Consider the following 20,800-nt stretch of genomic DNA (forward strand, 5'->3'; position numbering starts at 1 on the left):
ATATTTTTTTCTCTCTCATTAATTATTTTCTCTAACCATCTTAGTTAGTTGGGACACAGTGGCATACGTAGCAAAAATATCTGAACACACTCGCATTCACATTCAATAATGAAGTGCAAATCTGAGACAAAATGTTTAATATGTATATGTCTTTACAATATATATAGGTGTAAACAGTATATAGGCCTAAAGTTGACTTGAATGTTAAATGTAGCTATTGAAAATGATATGATAATGAAATGATATACCGGTACACACATACATGCGCAGAGACATACACACACGGAAATTATTTAGAAAAGGAGGAAAGAATAAATTAAGAAACAGTCATTTTTCTAATGTTAAATGTAACAGTTATAAAAATATGAGGAATGATATAAATAAATGTTTCTCTCTTTAGAAAAGAAGGAAATAATAAATGGGTACCCTGCCCTGGCAGACCCACATCTATCTGGGGTTAAATGTTATAGTTAAAAGTGATAAAGAAAAAGTATAAGGAAATTTGTATGCACTTGTATATATATATACACAGACAAAAATGTGTACAGAGAGGGAGACCAGATTTAACTACAGCATGCTTTGAGCGGAGGATAAGTGAGGAGGGGGAAAGAGCAAGTGCTTTAGAGACGGAGAGAGGGAGTGAGAGAGCATATGTGCAGTAGGGTGGGAGGGTTAGCGAGAGAGAGAATGAGAGAGGCTGGACGAGCGGGTGGGTGCTGTGAAATCTGTTAACAGGGGAGCTCTGTGTATTTGTGAGACATCTTGGCTGCTTGCCCAACTTGGCTCATTGTAATCGAGGCATGATCGTCGACTCCAGGCAGCCCTCCCCGCCGCCTCGGCAGCCTCGCGCCTGGACTCAGCCCAGCTCTCCCCGCTGACATGGAAAGACCCGTGAGTGTCTCCTTTCTCCTTCCCCTTCTCATCCCTCTCTCTCAGTTTGAGGCTCTGTCGCTTCCTCTCCTGCTCTGTCGCAGATTGAGCTGCGATTCAGTTGTGTCTCTGGCTCTTTTCTGTCCTCCGTCGGTGCTCCTGTAGGTGGCAGGAATCCTGGCTAGGGAGGAAGCCTTGGCAGCTTTCTCTCTGCAGGCCCCCCTCCTCCCCCTTTTGCCTGCCTGTCCAGGCATGGGTACCGTCCCCTGGCAGACCCACAGCGTTTCACTGTGTTTCGTGATCGTGTGTGTTTATGTGCCTATGTTACCCTTGCTGCTGCACAATCAAAGAACTGGACTGCTGAACCCGGGAGGGGGACCGTCCCCACACATAGTCTCCCCCACTTTGCAGAGGCCAGTGCTCACTTCAGTCTCCGCCATTGGCCTCACTGAGATTCAGAGTGGGCAGCTTGTATCTCCCTTGCGCCTATTCTTGGTGGCATGTCCTCATGGTGTGTTGTGTTTGGATACCCTGACAACTAGAAGCTGTGACGTAGCCACTTTCCAGCCGGCCGCCTCTTTGAGTGAGTCCCAACTTTTCTCTCTTGCTCTCTTGGACTTTGCAGGTTTGAAAGACTCATATGGATTCAGGATGTTTCCTCTTTGCTATTTCGCTTTAAAGTCTGTGCTGACAACTTTAGTACAAAAAGGCTGCCAGCAGGATTTAAGTCCTGTAGTTGAACTAAATCCTCTCAGTGGCAGCCAGTCTCTGCAGGCGCACCAGCGGCGGTGGTGGAAACAGCACAGAAGAATATCTTGCAGTCCCAACATGACGGCCTTGGTGTGCCTGTGAGCCGTGAGTCATCATTCCGGGCCAGAAATATCACACAGAAGTGGCTTCGGCGTTCTTGCCGTCACTGGGGCAACAGTGGAGGATGACTGACTCACTTTGGCACAGCTGTTTGCTGCCTCTGTCGAGAGGGTCTGACCCCTCGGAAATAATTTGGGAGTGGGAGTGAGAGTGGGATCCGTCTAAACAAGTTGTTTGCCTTCGCAGTTTCAGTGACTTTCCTATTAGTCTGTGTTATTGACACTTCTCTGCTGTGAGTGAAAACAGAGGATGAAAACACTGGTTCTAGCTTATTGAGTTGAATGACTGTTGTTTATTGAGGATTATCTGAGTACTGTTTGTGTGCTGAATGAAATCCTGCTGAAGATGTGAAGAAAATTGGGCCTGGCTTGAAATCAGACAGAGGGAAGGATGAATCAGCAGCAAACTCTAATAGCTCTGATTCCATTGTTTTAAAGTTGGGGCAGATATTTACCTGACACATTAACTATAAATCCCAACCATTTTAGATCCTGCCTTTTTTTCTGTGTGGAAAATAAATTGTAGATTTGATGATAGAGATGTGTCCTCACATGCTGGAGAGCAGTCTACATCCAGGACATGGTCAAACGTTACACCTCAGTCCGTTCACTCCGCTCTGCATCTGCCAATCGGCTTGTTGCTCTCTCACGACTGTTTGCTGTCCTGGCTCCTAAATGTTGGAATATGCTCCCCAATGACATCAGGACAGCAGGAAGTCTATGCATCTTCCGCCGCAAACTAAAAACACATCCCTCCCGACTTTACCTTGAACAGAAGTTTAAACTAACAATTTAGTAGCAATTAAATGGCACTTACTTATAGCACTTTGTAGTTTGGCTTTCTTGAAGAAATAGTACTTTCTTGATTCTTGTTGTTCTGGGATTGTTCCCTCATGGTTGAATGCACTTATTGTAAGTCGCGTTGGATGAAAGCGTCAGCTAAATGAAATGTAATTTAATGTGATCATGGGACACTGAGATTTATTACAAAGTGTCATTCTCTATACTCACCATTGACTTCTTCACTCTATAGCAATTGATCTCCCTTATGTGTGTGCCCTCTCAGCCATTGGTGTATATTCCATTCATGTATAAAAGCATCCTGGGCAAATTCCTACCTATTTAACTTCTTTTTTTGAACTGGAAGTCATAATATCTGTAGTATTTGCGATTTATTGTTGCCAAAGTCCAGACTGAATATAGGGAAATAATGCTATTAATCTATTAGATTAAATTGTGTTGCTGCTATTTTTGGCCAGGTCTCCCTTATTTTTTATCTCAAAGGTACTAACCTAGTTAAAAAAAAGCAAATGATAAAAATAATGACAATAATAATAATAGATAACTACTGTTAAAAATGTGGTTTCTCCTCTAGACAGCTTGCATCGGCACAGAAGTTTTAGTTTTCTTTTTGTATCATCCCATTGGGACATGACAGAATCTTACATTTTGGATGACGTATGAGCTGCCTTGTGACTGGCCCTTGTGCTGGCATTTCAATTGCACCTATTGACAATTTCAAAGGAATGTTTGAAGGAACATTTGTGGATTAAGAGTCACGCTACAATCAGCACTTGATTAGCTTAATTTAGCATAAAGATAGGAAACGGTGGGGATGCAGCTAACCTGGTTCTGTCAAAAGGCATCGAAATCCATCCAGTGGCCCATTTAAATCTCACATATTAGCATTTTTTTTAAATCATAGTGAAATCTATTATAAAAATGACAAGTTGTGATTGGACAGGTTACTCTGCTGCTTGCCACAGGTCTGCAGTCCTCTCATCTTACTCTAAAGAAAGCGAATAAGCGTATTTCACAAGATGTCCAATTTGTCTTTTATAACAATCTTTGCAGTTCAGCGGTTGTTGTCATCTCCGAAATGTCCTGAACTTCCTGTGATCGTGTCTTCAATGTTGTTTCATTTATTCTCATCTGCGTGTTCTTCAGCTCGGCTGCAGCGCTCAAACATGATGGCAGCTGTCTCTGCAGAGACTTTCATTATAGGGGCCTCTTGTCGTGTGAGGAGGAATGCCCTGATGACTTCATCAGCATGTTCAAGATGCTCTGCATATGCATTCTGGCCGCATTTGTAACTGAGCTCCATGATGAACACTCCATGTGTGTTGGGTGTGAGCGGTGTGTGTTATCGCAGCACATGCAGTCGTGTGGACACAAGACATTTTCAGAATGCATGACCATGCAGCAACTAAAAGTTGACCTCGTTGTCACTCTCTTTATAGGCAGACTTTATTCAAATGTTTGTATTATTTTAAATCTTATTTAATGGGGACCATATATACAGAATACATATGAATATAATACTGTAACAACAGCTGAATATCAAACCTCCATGTTTTTGTTCAGACAAAATTGTTTCTATAGCAACAAGTGTGCTAATCTAGCCAGCAATGAGAGTTGGCATAAAATATCAGAATGGATTTGTTTACTTATTCTCTTGTTAAATCATTTCTAATTGAAATCAACATTTTCCGGTTTTACACTATTTTATGTTGGGAAAGTTCTTGCACAACTGTTTTGTCTGTGTATAAAGACTTTATAAAAAGTATAATTCTTGTAGTGAAACTAAAAAACAAACTTGCATTGAAATAATAATAATAAAGCTTAATTTACACCACACTTTTCATTATTTTCTTACTCTATGTAAAAAAAAGTGCTAAATAAGAAGAAATAAAACCAAAACATTTAAACCCAAACCAGGCAGCTTACTGAAAGGACATTGGCCACACAAGAGAGAAACTAGTAAAAATAAATAAAACAAATAAAAACAGTATAGATTAATGCAAACCAAACATGAAGGGTTTTAAGACAACATTTAAAAGAGAGAGTTCCAAAGGGGGAGTTACCAGCAGGACTCAATCTGCAGATCTTAGTGGTCGAGAGGGCACAAATCATCTCAATAAATATGGGATGGAATAACTGGCCCTAAACTCAAAATATAATATTCAAGCAAATTCTTTATGATCTAATGTTTGATGTGTGTCATCTTAGAGCGCCAGTAACATGACGCCCAAGAGGGATCATGGCAGGGACGTGGAGCTGGACAAGAAGATTGAGGCTCTCCGCCGGAAGAATGAGACGCTCATGAAGAGGTACAAGGTGAGGACGTGTTTGCAGGCAGAGAAGTACCTGTGATGTTCAGACTTGGTTCCCGGAGTAGGGTTTTGGAAGTCTTTGTGTGGGGTCTCCTTCAGGCTTCCTGATTGGTTGTTTTCATTGGGTTGCATGTAGGAGGTGGAGGAAGACAAGAAAAGGGCAGAGGACGACGGAATGGCGCTGCAGAGCTGCAAGGGCAAAGCTGAGGATCTCACCATCACGATCAACAAGTCCACCAATGTGAGTGTTTCAGAATATGAGATGACTGTTGCTAATAATGCTGTATAGACGATATGGTAAAGACAGATTTTAGAAGTTATATAATATGAATAATTTACAACATGTTCCCCTCTATGATTTGAAAGCAGGATAGTCGTGTGGTGGTGACAAAGCCCTTCAGCGGTGGTTCAGCAGCTGGTAAAGGACAGCAGGAGGCCGGGCCTGACAGGGGGGGAGAGGGCCCCTCACAGAGTGCTGCCCAGGGCCACAGGAAGCAGTTAACAGTCACCATGGCAGGAAAAACGGTAAACGCCAATTTCAACTTGAAGTGACATGGAAAAAAACAAAGAACCCCAAACTCCTGTAGTTTTATTAACAATCATGAAAGTTCATTCAATTTCATTCATTCAAATCAGTACGCACACCTTGCTGGAAGCAGTCAAACAGTAAGTTTCGGGAAGAAAACAAGTTCCATAGTGTTGCAGCTTGAATTGGATGGATTCTTATCTAGCAAATTAACCAGCTGAGCACACTTATTTACTGGAACTTAAATAAATCTATGTATTAATGATGTAGTGAGCTATCAAAAACCGGCTAAATATTCCTGTTTGATGCTCAATTTATCTGTGAGAAGTTAAAAAGAGGAATCTACAGCCTGCTAACATGCTAACAATCAGCTATGCTAGTGCATTGTTTTCAATGTTCGAGATCTTAGATTAGCATGGTGACATGCTAATGTTTAAACATGAGGTAGGGATGAGTCTGACATGAGGCTTGGAGGTCATTTGTTATATGGGTGTCAGGTCACAAGCGAAGTGTACATTTTTTAATATTAGTCTGGGGATCACCAGGTTCTTAGTTATTACATTCTCTGGGCACCATTGATATCTGTACCATGTTATAGGACAACACATTTAATGTTTATACAGATATTGTTTTTCATTCTTGGGTCAGAAGTGGACACAAGTGGTGGACTGACATAGCTACCCAAAGAGACATGAAGCTAGCATGGCTAAAATGTGCAGCTGGTGGAGGTACAATATTCCATTTTCATTGCATTTCAGTTACATTTTATTTGTATAGTACCAAATCACAACATACATGAACTCAAGGCACTTTACATATCAAGGTCAAGACCTTACAATAATATAGAGAAACCCAGCAGTAATGTATAAAATGTAATTTTGTATAAAAAGCTTACATTTGTAATAGAGCTGTCAAGATCCTCTATTTATGAGTGGTCTGTATACAGACCAGCAGGAGTACATGTGTTTTACTGCATAAGAATGTGGTTGCACCCTCAAAATAATAATTATGCAGAATTTGGTCATTGTATTTCAATGCACCTGGTGGCAGCTATGACACTAATGAGAGTCACTGTCTCTCCAGGGTAAGAGGGTGGTGAGTGAGAGGCCTGAAAAGAGGCCGGACGCCGCACACGTCAAGAGCCCTACGGAAGATGGACCGCCGAGGGGCGTAGAGTCAGCTGGGAGGGGGAAGCAACCACCTCACACGAACAAGAGAAGCCCATCAGCAGCACAGGTTTGAATTGGACACACTGAAAGCTCCAGCGATCACATGCTCTAGTGTTAAAAACACGGCACGCACCCTACTGTCTGCTTTCACTCTCGCACACCCCCTTTGTTTGTCCTCCGTGGACTGCTAGGACGTGTTTTACATAGATGTCAGACATGTCGGCTGGCCAAAGCCCTCCAATGATGGAGCACAATGGTTGTGGACAGGAGGTGGGCTGTGGCTGACTGCTGTGGGATTAGTGAAAGGGGGGCTGCTAACAGAGCTATGGACCAAAAATTAAAAGAATCCAGCATCGTCTGGGTGACTTCTGACTTCTTGTGATCACACTCATGTCTGATGGTTATTCAGTATATTTTCTCCCTCTGAAGAATCTTTTGTTGTATTTTTTTAAAAAGAATCATAGATTCTGAGTGTAGATGCCTTTGGGTGTTTGTGGAACAGGCTGTAAAGTTCACAGAGCCCCTCGAGTGCCATGCAGACTAATTGAAGAGAGATAGATGCAGTAACTGCTCAACAAAAGGCTGCGTTATCAGTAATATATAATGAGACTATTGAATATCAATAGCTTTACCATATGCTGGATGCTTGAGATCTTATGTTTAACACACATAGGCAGAGAGACATGCACCACCCCCAGCAAGGATGTGAAATGCCACACTATCACTGACCTTAGCCCCCCCCGGGTATTTAGAAAGTCTGGAACAGCTGCTCTGCTACAGTCTGAGGCATGCGCACACCCACACAAACAAACACACTCGCATGCACACACACTTGCGGCCAAATCAATGAGCTGATGCAGGGCGCAGACAGCTGATCCTCACCAGTGTAAACACAGACACAGTCCAGCCACAGGAGGGGTCTCTGGACACAACACAAAGTGGATTCTCTTTCTAAATATATGTACATACACACACACACACACACACACACACACACTCATGTTTGTACTTCTATCTTGGTGAGGACACTCATTGACATAATACATTCCCATAGCCCCTTACCCTTACCCCTTAACCATCCAAACTAAATGCCTAACCCTAACGGTAAAACCCTAAAACCAAGTCTTAAAGGGATAGTTCAGAGAAAAAGGAAAACTCAGTTTGTGGGTGCGAACATGACTGGCTCAGGAGGAGGATCAGAGTGGACATTTAGGCTAAAAACACGTCGTAAATGATTTTTTTTTTGTATAATTTGAATATCGAGGCATAGGGACTCTTGGATGACACCACAGGAGCAGTATGGAGGCATTTTATGTTTTTTTTTCTGTTGTGTTTTTTATGTTTGAAGAAGTCGTCAACCTCTGCTTAAATTTTATTGGATTTGGCTGCAACACTGTTTACCCCTAAAACTACAGAAGTGATACTACACCCACTCCTCCACCGGCATAGTGGTAAGTAGATTATGAGTGAATTTTCAGTTTTGGTTGAACTATCCCTTTGACCCTCAAATAGCCCATTGAAAAAGTGAGGACCAAACTGTCCTGCTGCAGCACTGCTCACTGGCCTGTCGGAGTTAATTAGCACTAAATCTAGGGGCTGAACCCGCTGCTCTCTTGCCTTTATTTCTGTCCCGTTTGTTCTGTCCCCCTTTTTATTTATCATGTGGATTACATCAGCAGTTGAACAGTAGCCAGCGCTCCAGTGCACAAGTGAATCCCAGAGACCTGGTTTCCATGTGGTTGCTGTTTGCAGAACCATTTTCATTTTATATGGCTTATAAGAGAGCAAAGAGGATGAGCGCTGCTGAAGGGGGATTCGGGAGGAGGCAATCAGAAAATTACGTTTATGTTAAAGGTCCATGACAAACTGCAGATTACCTCTGCAATATTTTCCTAATGAGCGTGTGCATCAGACATGCTGGAATAGAACAATGACTCTGTGACAGGGGTGTGGTTGTGTGGCAGTGTCCCAGGCAGATCGTAATGCTTGTAACGGCCTCATGACTAGACGTCATGTCACACTAATGAGAACGAGAGACAGGCGAAAGGATGTCCAGGATGGACGAGTGAGAGGAAAAGTAAGTAGGGAGGAAAGAGGGGGAGACACTCCTTTGCAGAGCCCACTGTCTGTCTCCAGCCTCCATTTCTCATCTTTGGACCCTTTAGTGATCTGTCCTCCTGTGGCACGATTGTTTCCCCATTCCCACCATTCTGAAAGGGGTGGATTTGATCTAATTAACATTCGACTGCCTTTCCCGTTGTAAAAAGGCTCATTATGCTGCCACAGAGACAGGCCTGGCAAGGTGCCAGGAAAGGGTCAGAGAGTAGAGAGGAAGAAGACATGTAAGGAGGGAAAAAGAAAAGAAACACAGAAGCCAGGGGTTCTTTGTTCCTGCGTATGTGCTAGACCTCATTCGGGAGTGCGTATGAGAGTGTGTTTATGTGTGTGTCATTGTCTGTAGTTATACTAGACCTCTCTGCCCAGCATTTATTGTCTTTTCCCCTATGGTCTGTTGATGCCAGTGTTGCTTTTACCGGCAACGTGACTCATGAATTGTTTAAACAGACCACAACTTCCAGGCAGAAATACACCAGAGCCAGATTTCACACTTTTCTCTACCTGCAGTCAGGTGAGTAACATTAACATTCAGTCATCTGTTACTGCACTCTGCTTCAATGACGCCCTGTTTGCAAAGTGGAAATTTAAAAACCAGAGTACCAGTGCATGCTATACCCTCCTCAGTCCACTTGGGGGCAGTGTCAGCCTCTTAATCTTTGTGTGTGTGCTCTTGCTTGATTTGCTTTTTCAGTTTGTTGCATCAGTTATGTGACTCTTTACAGCCACGTGAAGTCAGTGGCAATAAGCAACTGTTGCACCCTTGTTTTTGTTATGTTAATCATTCGTCCCCTCTCAGACAGTACGAGGTTAGGGTTAGAAGCATAAAGAGGAGCTGCCCAGTGCCATGGTTTAAAAAACAGACACACAAACACACCAATATTTTAATGTGAATATTGATGCTGTATCTCTAAAACATCTTCTCAGGTTTGAGATAACTCATAAGCCAAAAGGTTGTCGTTACAGGTTTGCACCCTCATCAACACACAGAAAGCCACACCCTCCTTTTCTAGCTCGCGTGTTCACATCACTGGAGTAGCTCAGGGATGTCTCACAGATCAGGCGTGCGATAAACAGGCTGAAGAGTAAAGGCAGCACGACGGGCTTCAAAGGCTCGCCGAATATGCCACATGACAAATGATGCCGTTCATGCCCCTCCGCCTCTCCATCCGTCGCCTGCCCTACAGTCTGAGCCGAGTGAAAAAAGGAACAATGGCAGCTTCTGGAGGCTTGACAGTCCAGAATGAGAGCAAAACTTTTATTTTTTCTCTTTAGCAATTTTACCATCTAAAAGTCCTACTGCACTGCCCATACTCCATGTGATGTCTACGTTACCTGTGTTGGCCCCTGATAACCTCCCTGTTAGGCCCTGTGGAGGCCACAAATTGAAAAGTGCTTATTAGCAGGGCGGCTGGGGTGGCAGCAGGAGACGGCCTGTTGGAACATGTGAGAAGCACTGTCCCTTGTGTCCACTGACATTCTCCAGGGGTCAGAGGAGAGGAAATGGAAAACACAGGGATGAGCACAGATGCTATGTACAAAGCAGAAAGGCAACATGTTTACTTGACTCTGATTGGTCCACACCTGCGGGGAAAACATCACCCATCTTTTTATTTTTTCATTGGAACTGTGTTATGTCTCTTTCTCAGACAGTTTTTCTCTGTAGCTGTGAGACATAGTATGCAGAGGAGAAGCATGTAAAGTATGTTTTTTTTCCCTCGGTAACACAACATTTTAATATTCTCCAGACATCGATGTAATCTCCCTCTTGCTGTGAAAGAGAAAGAAAATTGAACGCTGACAGGCACTGTCCCTCAGAGACTGCTGTTTTATTTACATAACGTCCCTCAAAGCACAGCACTGTTTCTAGACCGGATTTACTCCAGGCGTTTGTAGCGAGAACCCACAGCCTCTGTCTGCTTTGATGTGTTAAGAGCCTGCATAACATCTCCCTCCTCTCCCTTTAGTATTGGCCAACAATCCTTTCTGCTCTAATGGCACTAATCAATAAGCAGGTTAAGAGGGGGAAGAAGGAGGAAGGGGACCTAATTACATTTACAAAGCAGTACACTGCATTTTTTTGTCTGGAATATTGTCTCAGAGAGTTTGATTGTGTTGCCTCGCAGTCAGCACGGTTGACGAACAAGAGGCTTTTTGTAATCAAATGGATGCTCACTGGGCCCAGCGGGAACGTTTAGTTTTGATAATGCGGCAGTGATTGGCATATGCAGAATGCACGAAAATACTACAATACCTCTGTTTGTTCCCTATTTTTTTTGTTGATCCCGATTGATCTGTATTCACCCACTGTGAAATTATTTGTTTACAGATGAGAAGCTCTTCTTGTTTATGACCACCCATGTCTAATGGAAGGCTGTTGTTTAGCTGTTTTCCTCCATTGCTCTGGTTAGTGTGTAGAATGATGCATCAAATATATTATAATGAGACACAGAGTGGTGCAGGGGTGATTTAATTTAGTAAATGCCAGTGATTCATTACCGAAGAGTGGATAGCACCGTGATATAAATCATAGGCTGTAGATAAAGATGGACGACGCATCAAAGCCAAAAGGCCGCCATCTTGCGCCTTTGGAGTCTTTGCTGTAGCAATCGAGTGCAGTAAGGACTTCCTGCCGACACTTGCACTTGACCAATCACAAGTCAGTCTCAGTTGTCAATCATGGCGTTTCAAACCATTTTATTGCATCAAATAATTATTTAAAACCAAAGTTATCAGACAATGATCCCCTGAGAAAAAAATCATTGGGATAAGAACTACGTAAAAATGCCAGAAACCATCTTTCAGAAAAATGTATTTGATGTGTTTTTTGAATTTTTTGTTTTGTCTATGTCCCTTCCATTAACATGGAGGAGACAGGATCAATGACTTATAGTGCAGCCGGCCACCACTGTAACAATATAATATACCATAGTCATGCCTTGACCTATATACACATTAAACACAAATATCCGTATATCTGCCCACAACATTATAGAGTTTGTTTAGTTTACATGTTCTTATAAATGTCAGTCAGGGTTTAAAGTTAAGTTTTTTTCTTCTATGTTAGTGTCCTTGAACACTGATGGGTACGAGTAAATTATTAAATGTTATGCTATATCTATCAACTCATTCTTTGACCTCCATCCATGAACATGATAGAGGAGGAATTTATGACCTATACTGCAGCCATCCACTAGGGGGCGATCAAAATGCTTTGGCGTCCCTTTTCATGAGCAGTCATGTCGTCCATCTCTATATAAAGTATATGATATCCATCTACATTGAGAAAGACACTTTCTTTTATGTATTAAACCCCACTCAAATGTTTTGTGTTCACGTAGGAGCCGTACAGCCCTCTTGCCATTACAGACCTGGACATCCCCACACAGAAAGAAGAGCAGGAGGAGTATCTGAGGTGGAGGAAAGAGCGCGAGCAGATCGACAAGGAGAGAGTGGCTCGGCATAAAAACGCAAAGGGCCAGTGGAGAAGGGCATGGGACGTGGACAAGACTGAGAACATGTGAGACATCTTAGCACTCACTGTCCCCAGGGCACTTTGACTTTTCACAGCTGTGATAGTAGATCTCTCTCAGAGAAATCTTTTTCAATCTATTTCCATGAAATTTCAACTGAGTAGCTTTATTCTTCTTCAGATTTGGCTTATTAAGGGACACTTGGTGGTTGTTTAAGGAGATTAGAGCTTTATTTGGCCAGTTAGAAATAGTCACGAACTCCTGGTCTTCAATCAATCTCATAAAAACATTTTAAAAAATCGTTATCTCTCTAGTTAAATCATACGCTTCCATCTAGTATCAAATAATGAAATAAAAAAATACATTCTTATTTCTGTAAGTTATACTTGAATATAAATAGATATATTAGTGCTGTCAGTTAAACGTGTTATTAACGACGTTAACGCAAACCCATTTTAACGAAAAAATATTCTGTGCTGTCTTGCCTATCATACTAATGAGAAGATGGAAACCACTAATGTTTGCAGCAGCGGCCTAAAGGTTAAAACATAAACCTACCAGCACAAATAGAAACATAGAAACATGAATACATTCAGGGTTTCACAGGCAGAAAAGCAATGGAGCTGACATAATTTTGTAGCTACGAAATTGATAACTAACTAGAGACAGTTAATAAACCTAGGGTAGCTTTTCCCCTGATTCCAGTTGTTATGCTCTGCTAATATGCGTTGTAGTGACAAATTAAAGCCTCTTGTTTTACCTCTGAAGTCGGCAAAATTGAATTTTCAGTGCAGATGTAGATAACAAACAAACAACACTAAGCTCGAAGAACATCACAAAGTAATTACTGTTTAAGTGAATTGTGTCATTGTATGTGTTATGTTAGTATAACGTGTTGCAGACTATCTCTCATTCTAAAATGAGTCGATGAGCAGTATGTTCGAGCCTGCCCTCCCTTTTCTTTTGTGAAATCAAACGATAGCGCATCAGACTAACTGGAGGGAAAAACACAACCCATTCATTTTTAATAGTTGTTGGATTTGAAACAATCTGGCCTGTAGTACTAAGGGTGAAAGCTGCAGAATAAATACATGGGCTGAGTAAATGAATGTGCTGTTTAAGGAAGCTTCAAAATTTAAAGAGACAAGGAAGGAGACGTTATTTTTAGCCAGGGCTACGGGATGGAATGCCTTGCCTTATTTGGCGACACTTAAACAAGACCCTTCAGTCAGAATAGGGGAGGAAATGTATTTTTGACTCAACTATTTAGGGATTCAGTGGATGTACAATACAAATGTGTGACAAGTGGAGAGAAACCCCCTCTCACTGCTTCTGCATAAATGTGCAGTGATGTCACTTTGAAATTAAAATTGTTTTTCTGTGCATCTTAACCTTTGCTTTTAGGTTTTCAGACAAATCCCTGCCTGAGAGAGACTGGGGGACTTGTAGCAGAGGTAAGACTGAAAACATTAGAATAAGACATGAGCTAAAAGATCGATTTCAATGTTGGTGTTGTATTATTCATTATTTATTGTTTTTAATTCCAGGTGGACGAAGTGCTCAAAGAGGACAACCCAGGGCAAATGTGGACCCAAGAGGTATCTCAATCTGAACTTTTGTGTTTTGATCAGATAAGTCCCTTAAGACATTCATATAGTGTACAGAAAAGGTAATAAAGCTCCTTTTTTGTGAGATGTCTAGTTTTTCTTGATGTCAATTCAAAGAAATTCAAGCACAAACAGTGAAGATGGATTTTGATGTAATTTAATTAATGAATTTGTTGTTTATTTATATGATAGGGACAGTGCTCATTGACAACAGACAAATGATTTAAATGAAAGTCACTTAGCTGTATAGGCTAATTTTCATCTCCCATTCATAGACAGTTCTTACAAGGCAACCTGACGATTAGAGTACAACACCATCAAATCATATGAGATTAAATGTAGTTCTTACAAATGATTACAAGTTCAATTTGCTTTCAGCCATATCTTAAGTTTGAATTTAAATGTTAGCTATTTTCTAATGTTTTTTAATTGAACATATACACTTTTCCCATAGTTAATTACTGTCAGAGCTCGTTCACTTGAACAGCTTCTTGATCAGATAAGAAGCTGCAGTTGGTTTCTACCGAGCTTCAGTATCTGTGTTCGCCTCCAGTCTGACCTGCTCTCGCTTTTTGTTTTAATTTTTCGCCATCTAAAATAGCTTAAAAAAAATATTTTTAAGCCATTAGGCTGCAGCTATATGTTTTTATTTATTTCAAAATAGGGAACTTCTTATTTCATACATTTTCCACAAATATGGGGAGGACTCAAATAGCCCTACAAAGTTCTGTGTTTAATTTATTTCAAAGTAGGCTGACACTTGCATGTGTATTTTGTTTGTTTGTTATTTTGTTGCTTGTCTGTTTGAGTACCTGACTGAAAGCAAAGAAGTAGTAGGCTTACCTTTTATTGGTAACCTAAATGTTACGGTTCACTGTTTCTGAAATAAGAGGCCTGACTGCTATGTTCACAGCAAACTTGAAAAAAAGAAAATATTAAGCCATGGTATAACATTCATTGTTTACCTGAAATGTGCACTTTATAATTTTATTTTGTACCGCCCTGTTTGGCAATGTTGTTTTTCAATAGAGATAAAACATTTGCATAAAGCAAGCCAATCCACTTTTCCATGTTGATAGAGCATTAAAACGAAAAAATAATTATGGAGAAAAAAAAGGGACATTTAGAATAGATAAAAATGTGGGATTAATTGCGATTAATTTTGAGTTAACGATCACATGAATGCAATTAATCGCGATTAAATATTGTAATCGTTTAACAGCGCTACTGTTTACCCAAACTTGCTACAACCCAGCCCCCCCTGGTGATTGCTCCTGTTACCCTGCCACTACTGTCCCTCTGCATTATAAACTGATTAGATCGTATTTTCATACATGTGGCAGTGGTGATCGCTATTGTGCGCTAATTGTGACTTCCTGTATTCCCCTGTCCTACAGGACGTGAGAAGCGAGGAAAAGACAAGGTAGCTAAAAAAGTGCCGGTGATGAGCAGTAAAGCTAAAGGCAAAGATCGCTTGACTGGGAGGGCCAGGAGGTCAGTATCAGTGAAACATGATTTAGTGCTACACCAAAAAGACATCTTGATGTTAAACCTGATTGGATTGTCTCTCTCCACAGCCTCAATGAACTGTTAAGAGAAAAAGTTATTGTGAAGAATGAAATATGTGAATTTCCAACAGTTTGCCCAAATGTACAAATTACCCTGGATGTCATGAGACGTGATTTAGAAGTTGTGGCAGCTGACTCAATTACCCAGACGGCCTCATTCACGTCTCACTGCATTCACTTTTTATTTTTCTCCTCCAGCTTTTCCTCTGTTGTGAAACAAGCCACTGTGCTGTCTGTTGACAAGGCGATCAGGCTGCGCAATTACACAAGTGTTGCTCAAAATAATCATAATCTCGAAAAGCCATGCGACCACAGAACCGGATGTGTGAAAAAGTACCCGATGATCTATTGTGTCTGTCTCTGTGGTGGCAGTAGGTAAAGGGTCAGGGAACAACGTAGAAACCAACTCTCAGTTGCATCCAGACCAATTCTTGGTGGTTGGATGTGCTTTTGTCACAGCTGGGCAGCCCACAGGCCTGATTCTACAACAGCTGAGATCAAAGACTCAGGTGGTAGAGCAAAGCTAGCGTAGCTTTTATTTGAATATAAAATAGAAAGAATTAGGCTTATTTGCTTTATTGTCAAGAGTTGGATGAGAAAATATTACTCTTGTTAGCATGTATAGTAAATAGACTGAATGGACTGTATCTTTTTGTGCTTTTCTACTAAGAGTCACTTCAAAGCACGTCACATTCACACACAAATTCATGCAGTGCATCCATACGTCTTTTTTTTAAATCACGCTTTATTCATACACTGTTGGAACAGCCGTCACGGGCAATTTGGGCTCAGTATCTTGCCCTAGGACACACAGAGTCGGGGAGCCGAGGACTGAACCCCCCACTTTCTGGATAGGGGAAGACGCCCTTTTCATCTTGATCCACAGCTGCCCAAAATAAAAAATAAATGCATGTGGCTATGAGCGGGACAATTTGTGGCCAGTCATAACAACTTCTTTGCTTTGCTTTTGTTTGAATTAAACAAGAATATCAGAGTAATGTTTTTACCTTTGGGCAGGACCACGCTAGCTGTTTCCCCCATTTTTCCAGTCTTTGTGCCAAGCTAAGCTAACTAACTTTAGCTTCATCTTTGCCTTACAGACATGGTATAATGCTAACGGGAAATGAAATGATAATAGCATCACTATTCTAACATTGTTACTGAGATATTTGATAGAAGTTGCTTGTATATTAAATGTTTACATTTCATTTTTCAGATGGCTGGCAGGTGAAGAGGGAGAGAACCTACAGGTAAGAACTGAAACCTGTTCCAATATGAAGTGTGCATTGGTTAATAAAGGTTACTAAAGAATCAAAGTAACTGATTTGTTGTTCTAATCTCATCCTTTAGATGTCTGATACAACATTAGAGGAATTCCTGGAGGAACTTGATGCACTCACAGATGTTGACGTTGACGATCAAACAGGTCAGGACACAAAAACGAAGCTGTCGCCCAGCTCAGATCTGCAGAGCGTGTCTGAGGAAGTGAGTGGATCCGCAGCATCCGTGTCCGCTGCTACTTTGAGAGAGGATGCCTCCTCTCAGGGGCGCCCAGAGGCCCTGTCTCCCCGGAGTTCAGAGAAGAAAGTACGCTTCTCGGAGGAGCTCATCCAGGGAGCTCGTACGAGGCAAACCGCAGGCTCTCAGGACTCTGTCAGCTCGGAACCGAAATTAAAAGCTTCATCACCTAAAAAGAACTATCAGGAAGTGCAAGGGCCACAGCAGCCTTTCGAAAGTTCCAAGCAGGATGACGGAAGTCCTCAGGATCAGGGCGATGATCTGTCTGCTCCTCCTGTCTCTCAGTGGGAGTCTAATGAAATTGATTGCACTAAAAATGACAGCAACCCCCGCACATCTCCCAACTCGCCCCCTGCCGAAAAAGCCTGTGCCTCTCCAGAGAAGGCCTCTCTCCAGCCTGTAGAGCTTGCTAAGTGCAATATCAGCAACACAAACACAGGTATGAAATATTCTCAGTGGCCCCGACTTCTCTGACAACCGTTTGGTTGACATGTACCAGAGATAATGTTTTTTCTCACACAGAGGAGCTTATAGACTCTGGTCTGTCTGTCCTGAGCCTGGAGTCAGGAGAAACCTACCCGACGCATTGTACCAGCAGCGACAAGGTCAGTATGAGAGACAGGATGAGGGATGGCAGGATCAATAGATGTGTAAATGCACTTATGGAGGGAAGTGCAAATGGATGATCAGTTAAAATGATGAAGAGAGAGGGGCTGCAATATTCACTCTGAGTTGAAGTGTTTTTCAAGGCCTGTTTCGAGTTAAGGAGAAATAACATCTCATCCAGCATGGAAACAGCCCGCTGATGTACAGGGTCTGATCTTAAATCTTAAATAACGTGACGGGCCTGAGATTGATAATCAAACTCTGCATTGTTCAAATTAAATTACTTTTTGCAAGCTTAATATGTTTTTGTTTTTTTTTTGCAGGCGAGAGAACACGGGAAGATTGTCTGACCGACATTTTCACGATGGAAACACCGAAACCAAAACCCAGCCACACAGAGCGACACAAAGCTCTCGTGTCTTTGTATTCGGATGCTTCATTTCGCTTCAGGTTGCTCTTTTTCGAGATGTCAAGTTTACGGCTCACACGCGAAACCGTGGTTAGTCATCTTGCTTTGGTGCGTGGCCTCCCATCGAAGTTCTCAAACCTCTAAGATTTGACATAGGAATGCTGAGTCGTTTCCCTGCTCAAATATTTTTGGATCAAAGCACTTTATGAACATAGAATTATGTCTCCTGAAACCCTAAACAGTATGCTGGTATGCTGCTCAAGTGCAATATCACTCAATGTTTACATGCGGATGAACATTTCAAGGTACACATCAGGAGGCTAGCTGATCTGTTCCTCGTAGGTAGCCCTCGAAAAGAAAACTTCAGCCACACTCATGTTGTCTAGTGCCTGAATCTGCCTTAGAGGTATTTTCAATAATTGGATAAAGTCTGTATCACAGTGTATGATGATGCAGTCGTGACAGACCTACAGAGTAGAGTCTGTGTATGTACACTCACATCTTAGTGAGTGGAAACTATTTGTTAACGGTTTCCAGCATGGGTCAATGTCCTTACCTGGATTTAGAAATCAATATATTATTGAAGGGCACATTTAAGACTTATTGTCTTATTGGCCTCTGACCAAGACACTGGTAAGTTTCCAAAATATTACCACTGGCTGTGGTATTTGCTTTTAAGGAAATTTAAAAGGGAAGTCCACTGATTTTACTTGAGGGGCATAGTTTTGTCCTCTGTGTTAGTGCGACACAGTGTGAACAAAGTTGCCACACGTCTTCTGTGGCTCAGGAGGTGAAAATCTGAGATAGAAAACCCCCCATGATGTCATAGATAAGTTTGTCTCAGTTTGGAAAGTCATAATTTAGGACTAAAAGTCAAGCCTCTACAGCACATGTTCAGACTGTTCTTTCCCCAAACTTTATAGAAGTACAGGTCTAAAACATTGCTGTATTCTTTTAATAGTAAGTATCCAATAATGCTGTTATAAATGGTCAGCTGGTAGTTACCAGACTAAAAGTTTGCAATTTTAAAATCAGTCTTCCCAGGTGATCAATAACACTTTAGAGAAAAAACCTCAAACTTGCCCTTAAACACATTGCTAGTGTTTCTTAAAGTCAGCACAGTGTCACAGCTGAATCCCAATCATCTGTTCTTCCCCTCAAATGTAATGTTTTATACACTTAATGGAATTATAACATACAATTTACAAATGTAAACAAAAACTCAGCACAAACATGAAACTCAAAGTTGTGAATCAAAAACTAATTTTGAATATTTTGCTCAAGTTGTTTTTAGTCTTGGAGCAGAAGAGTGGAACAGAGTCAGGCTCCCCCCCCCCCCTGCCCCCCCTGTGGGACGGATAGACTCGTTATACTGAAAGAACATTATCCAGGTCCGGTAGGATTTAGCCTTTAGTCCACAGACACCCTGGATTCAGCTGTAATTCCCCCCTGACACTGTTCTGCCACTTGGTCTCTTTTATAATCATGAAAACAACTAATATTTTTTAAAGGGTTTAGCCCGCTGTCGTGCCTTGCATATCGGCTTCTTCAATACTGAAGGTGTTTCAAGGTTTGTATCATAACATACTGTAGTTTTAAATGTACTGTAGTAACAGTGCAGCGTCAGTATTGATTTTATTTATTTGCCTCTCCCAGCGGACAAGAGAATGTTAAAACTAGAATGATTGTTGCAAATCTATAACTGTATGTGCATTATAGTGGCAGTTTTTTTATTGCCTGTGACATGTATGGATTTGTTTTTGCTTATTGCCAGTCTACTGTTGTGTGTTTGGTATCAGTGATAGTAAGGAGCCTCACAAGAGCTCTGTCCTCCAAGAAGGTTTTTGGCGTTCGTCAATGCTTCAGTTTAGTCAAAGGTTATGTAACCAAAAGTAGACGAGATAGTGGATATGCTCTGAGCTGCTGGGTCCTGTCAGCCTCAACTGTGGTTACATAAAATACAAATAGTCCAGAATGTAGTAGAAGCACACTGGGAAAACGGTGAGACACGTTGCAATGAATTATGCTGTTTTTGAGTCGGGGCTTTATTCTGTATTATATATGGAATTTAAATCAGAGGTAAAATAAACAAGTTTAAAAAGCAGGTTGTAAAATGAGCTCTGGAATATATAAAGATCCCTGTGGGATTAAAATTAGTGATATGGATTCTCGGACCTTCAACCACACAGCAGCTCATCCTTGTTTAGATTGTTCATTTAGTTTTCAGACATCTGCATCATCAGCTCACTGAAGTGACATGTGTAGGAGGAGTAAGGGACTGTCTTGCTCCACCACTGCTGTCCTCCATGTTTTTACACACACTCTCATGGAGAAGGAATGAATGTGTGTGTGTGTCTATGTGACCTCAGCTCATCATCACTTAATTCTAGCTTCATTTACTGTAGAACAACGTTGAAGGAACGAGCAACATCAATAAAGTTTTTCTGTATTTCAAATTCTCTAATCACGCCTGGCGTTATTTTGTTGCACCCTCTCATATCATCCTTGCCACCTGCGATTACACCATAGATGCTAATTAATTCCTCCTCTGGAGAGTCTTTGAAAAGCAAAGGCCACTCTAGTGAATCTCAGAGGGAACGAAAAAAGGGTCAGAAATCGCAGCTTTGCCAGCCTGTTAAGTTTGACCTTGGTCCGCTGACTCTGCCTTCATGGGGGATTTTTATTAATTTCCTCTCTCTCTGCAGGGCTGTTGAATTGAAAGCTGCAGCCTCTCGGCCCTACAGGTGGGACCTCCCGTAGGTGCTACTATTTTAATTAGCTCCTCCCGTGGCTGTCTCCATAGCAGCCTTCTGCCACTGAGGATTTCAGGCTTTTGTGTGTGATTGAAGAAAGCTGTCTAGACCTGCTCTGGGTGAACAGAGCCCTGAGATAACTCATGATTTGGTGCCATATAAATTAAATTGATTTGATTTGACCTTTGACCTGTTGTACAGCAT

At 41.6% G+C, this 20,800-nt stretch overlaps 1 protein-coding gene across 1 annotated transcript; it reads left to right on the forward strand.

Annotated features, from left to right (window-relative positions):
• Nucleotides 1-20,307, forward strand: LOC128451510 (coiled-coil domain-containing protein 9B). Its single transcript, XM_053435373.1, has 13 exons — nucleotides 1-891; nucleotides 4,749-4,856; nucleotides 4,989-5,093; nucleotides 5,222-5,377; nucleotides 6,462-6,614; nucleotides 12,004-12,182; nucleotides 13,540-13,589; nucleotides 13,683-13,733; nucleotides 15,140-15,236; nucleotides 16,527-16,560; nucleotides 16,661-17,267; nucleotides 17,351-17,433; nucleotides 17,758-20,307. Exons 1-13 carry the CDS (start codon nucleotides 880-882, stop codon nucleotides 17,782-17,784), a joined length of 1,662 nt encoding a protein of 553 aa, XP_053291348.1. The 5' UTR covers nucleotides 1-879; the 3' UTR covers nucleotides 17,785-20,307.
• Nucleotides 20,308-20,800: the final 493 nt, after the last annotated feature.

The sequence above is a fragment of the Pleuronectes platessa genome, chromosome 11, assembly GCF_947347685.1.
Source record: "Pleuronectes platessa chromosome 11, fPlePla1.1, whole genome shotgun sequence".
Taxonomy (NCBI): domain Eukaryota; kingdom Metazoa; phylum Chordata; class Actinopteri; order Pleuronectiformes; family Pleuronectidae; genus Pleuronectes; species Pleuronectes platessa.

Bases quoted from the DNA above. Each gene is read 5' to 3' on its own strand.
- LOC128451510 (XM_053435373.1), top strand. The intron at 13,590-13,682 runs GTAAGACTGAAA...TTTTAATTCCAG, and splicing joins CTGGGGGACTTGTAGCAGAG to GTGGACGAAGTGCTCAAAGA. The intron at 15,237-16,526 runs GTCAGTATCAGT...TTCATTTTTCAG, and splicing joins TTGACTGGGAGGGCCAGGAG to ATGGCTGGCAGGTGAAGAGG.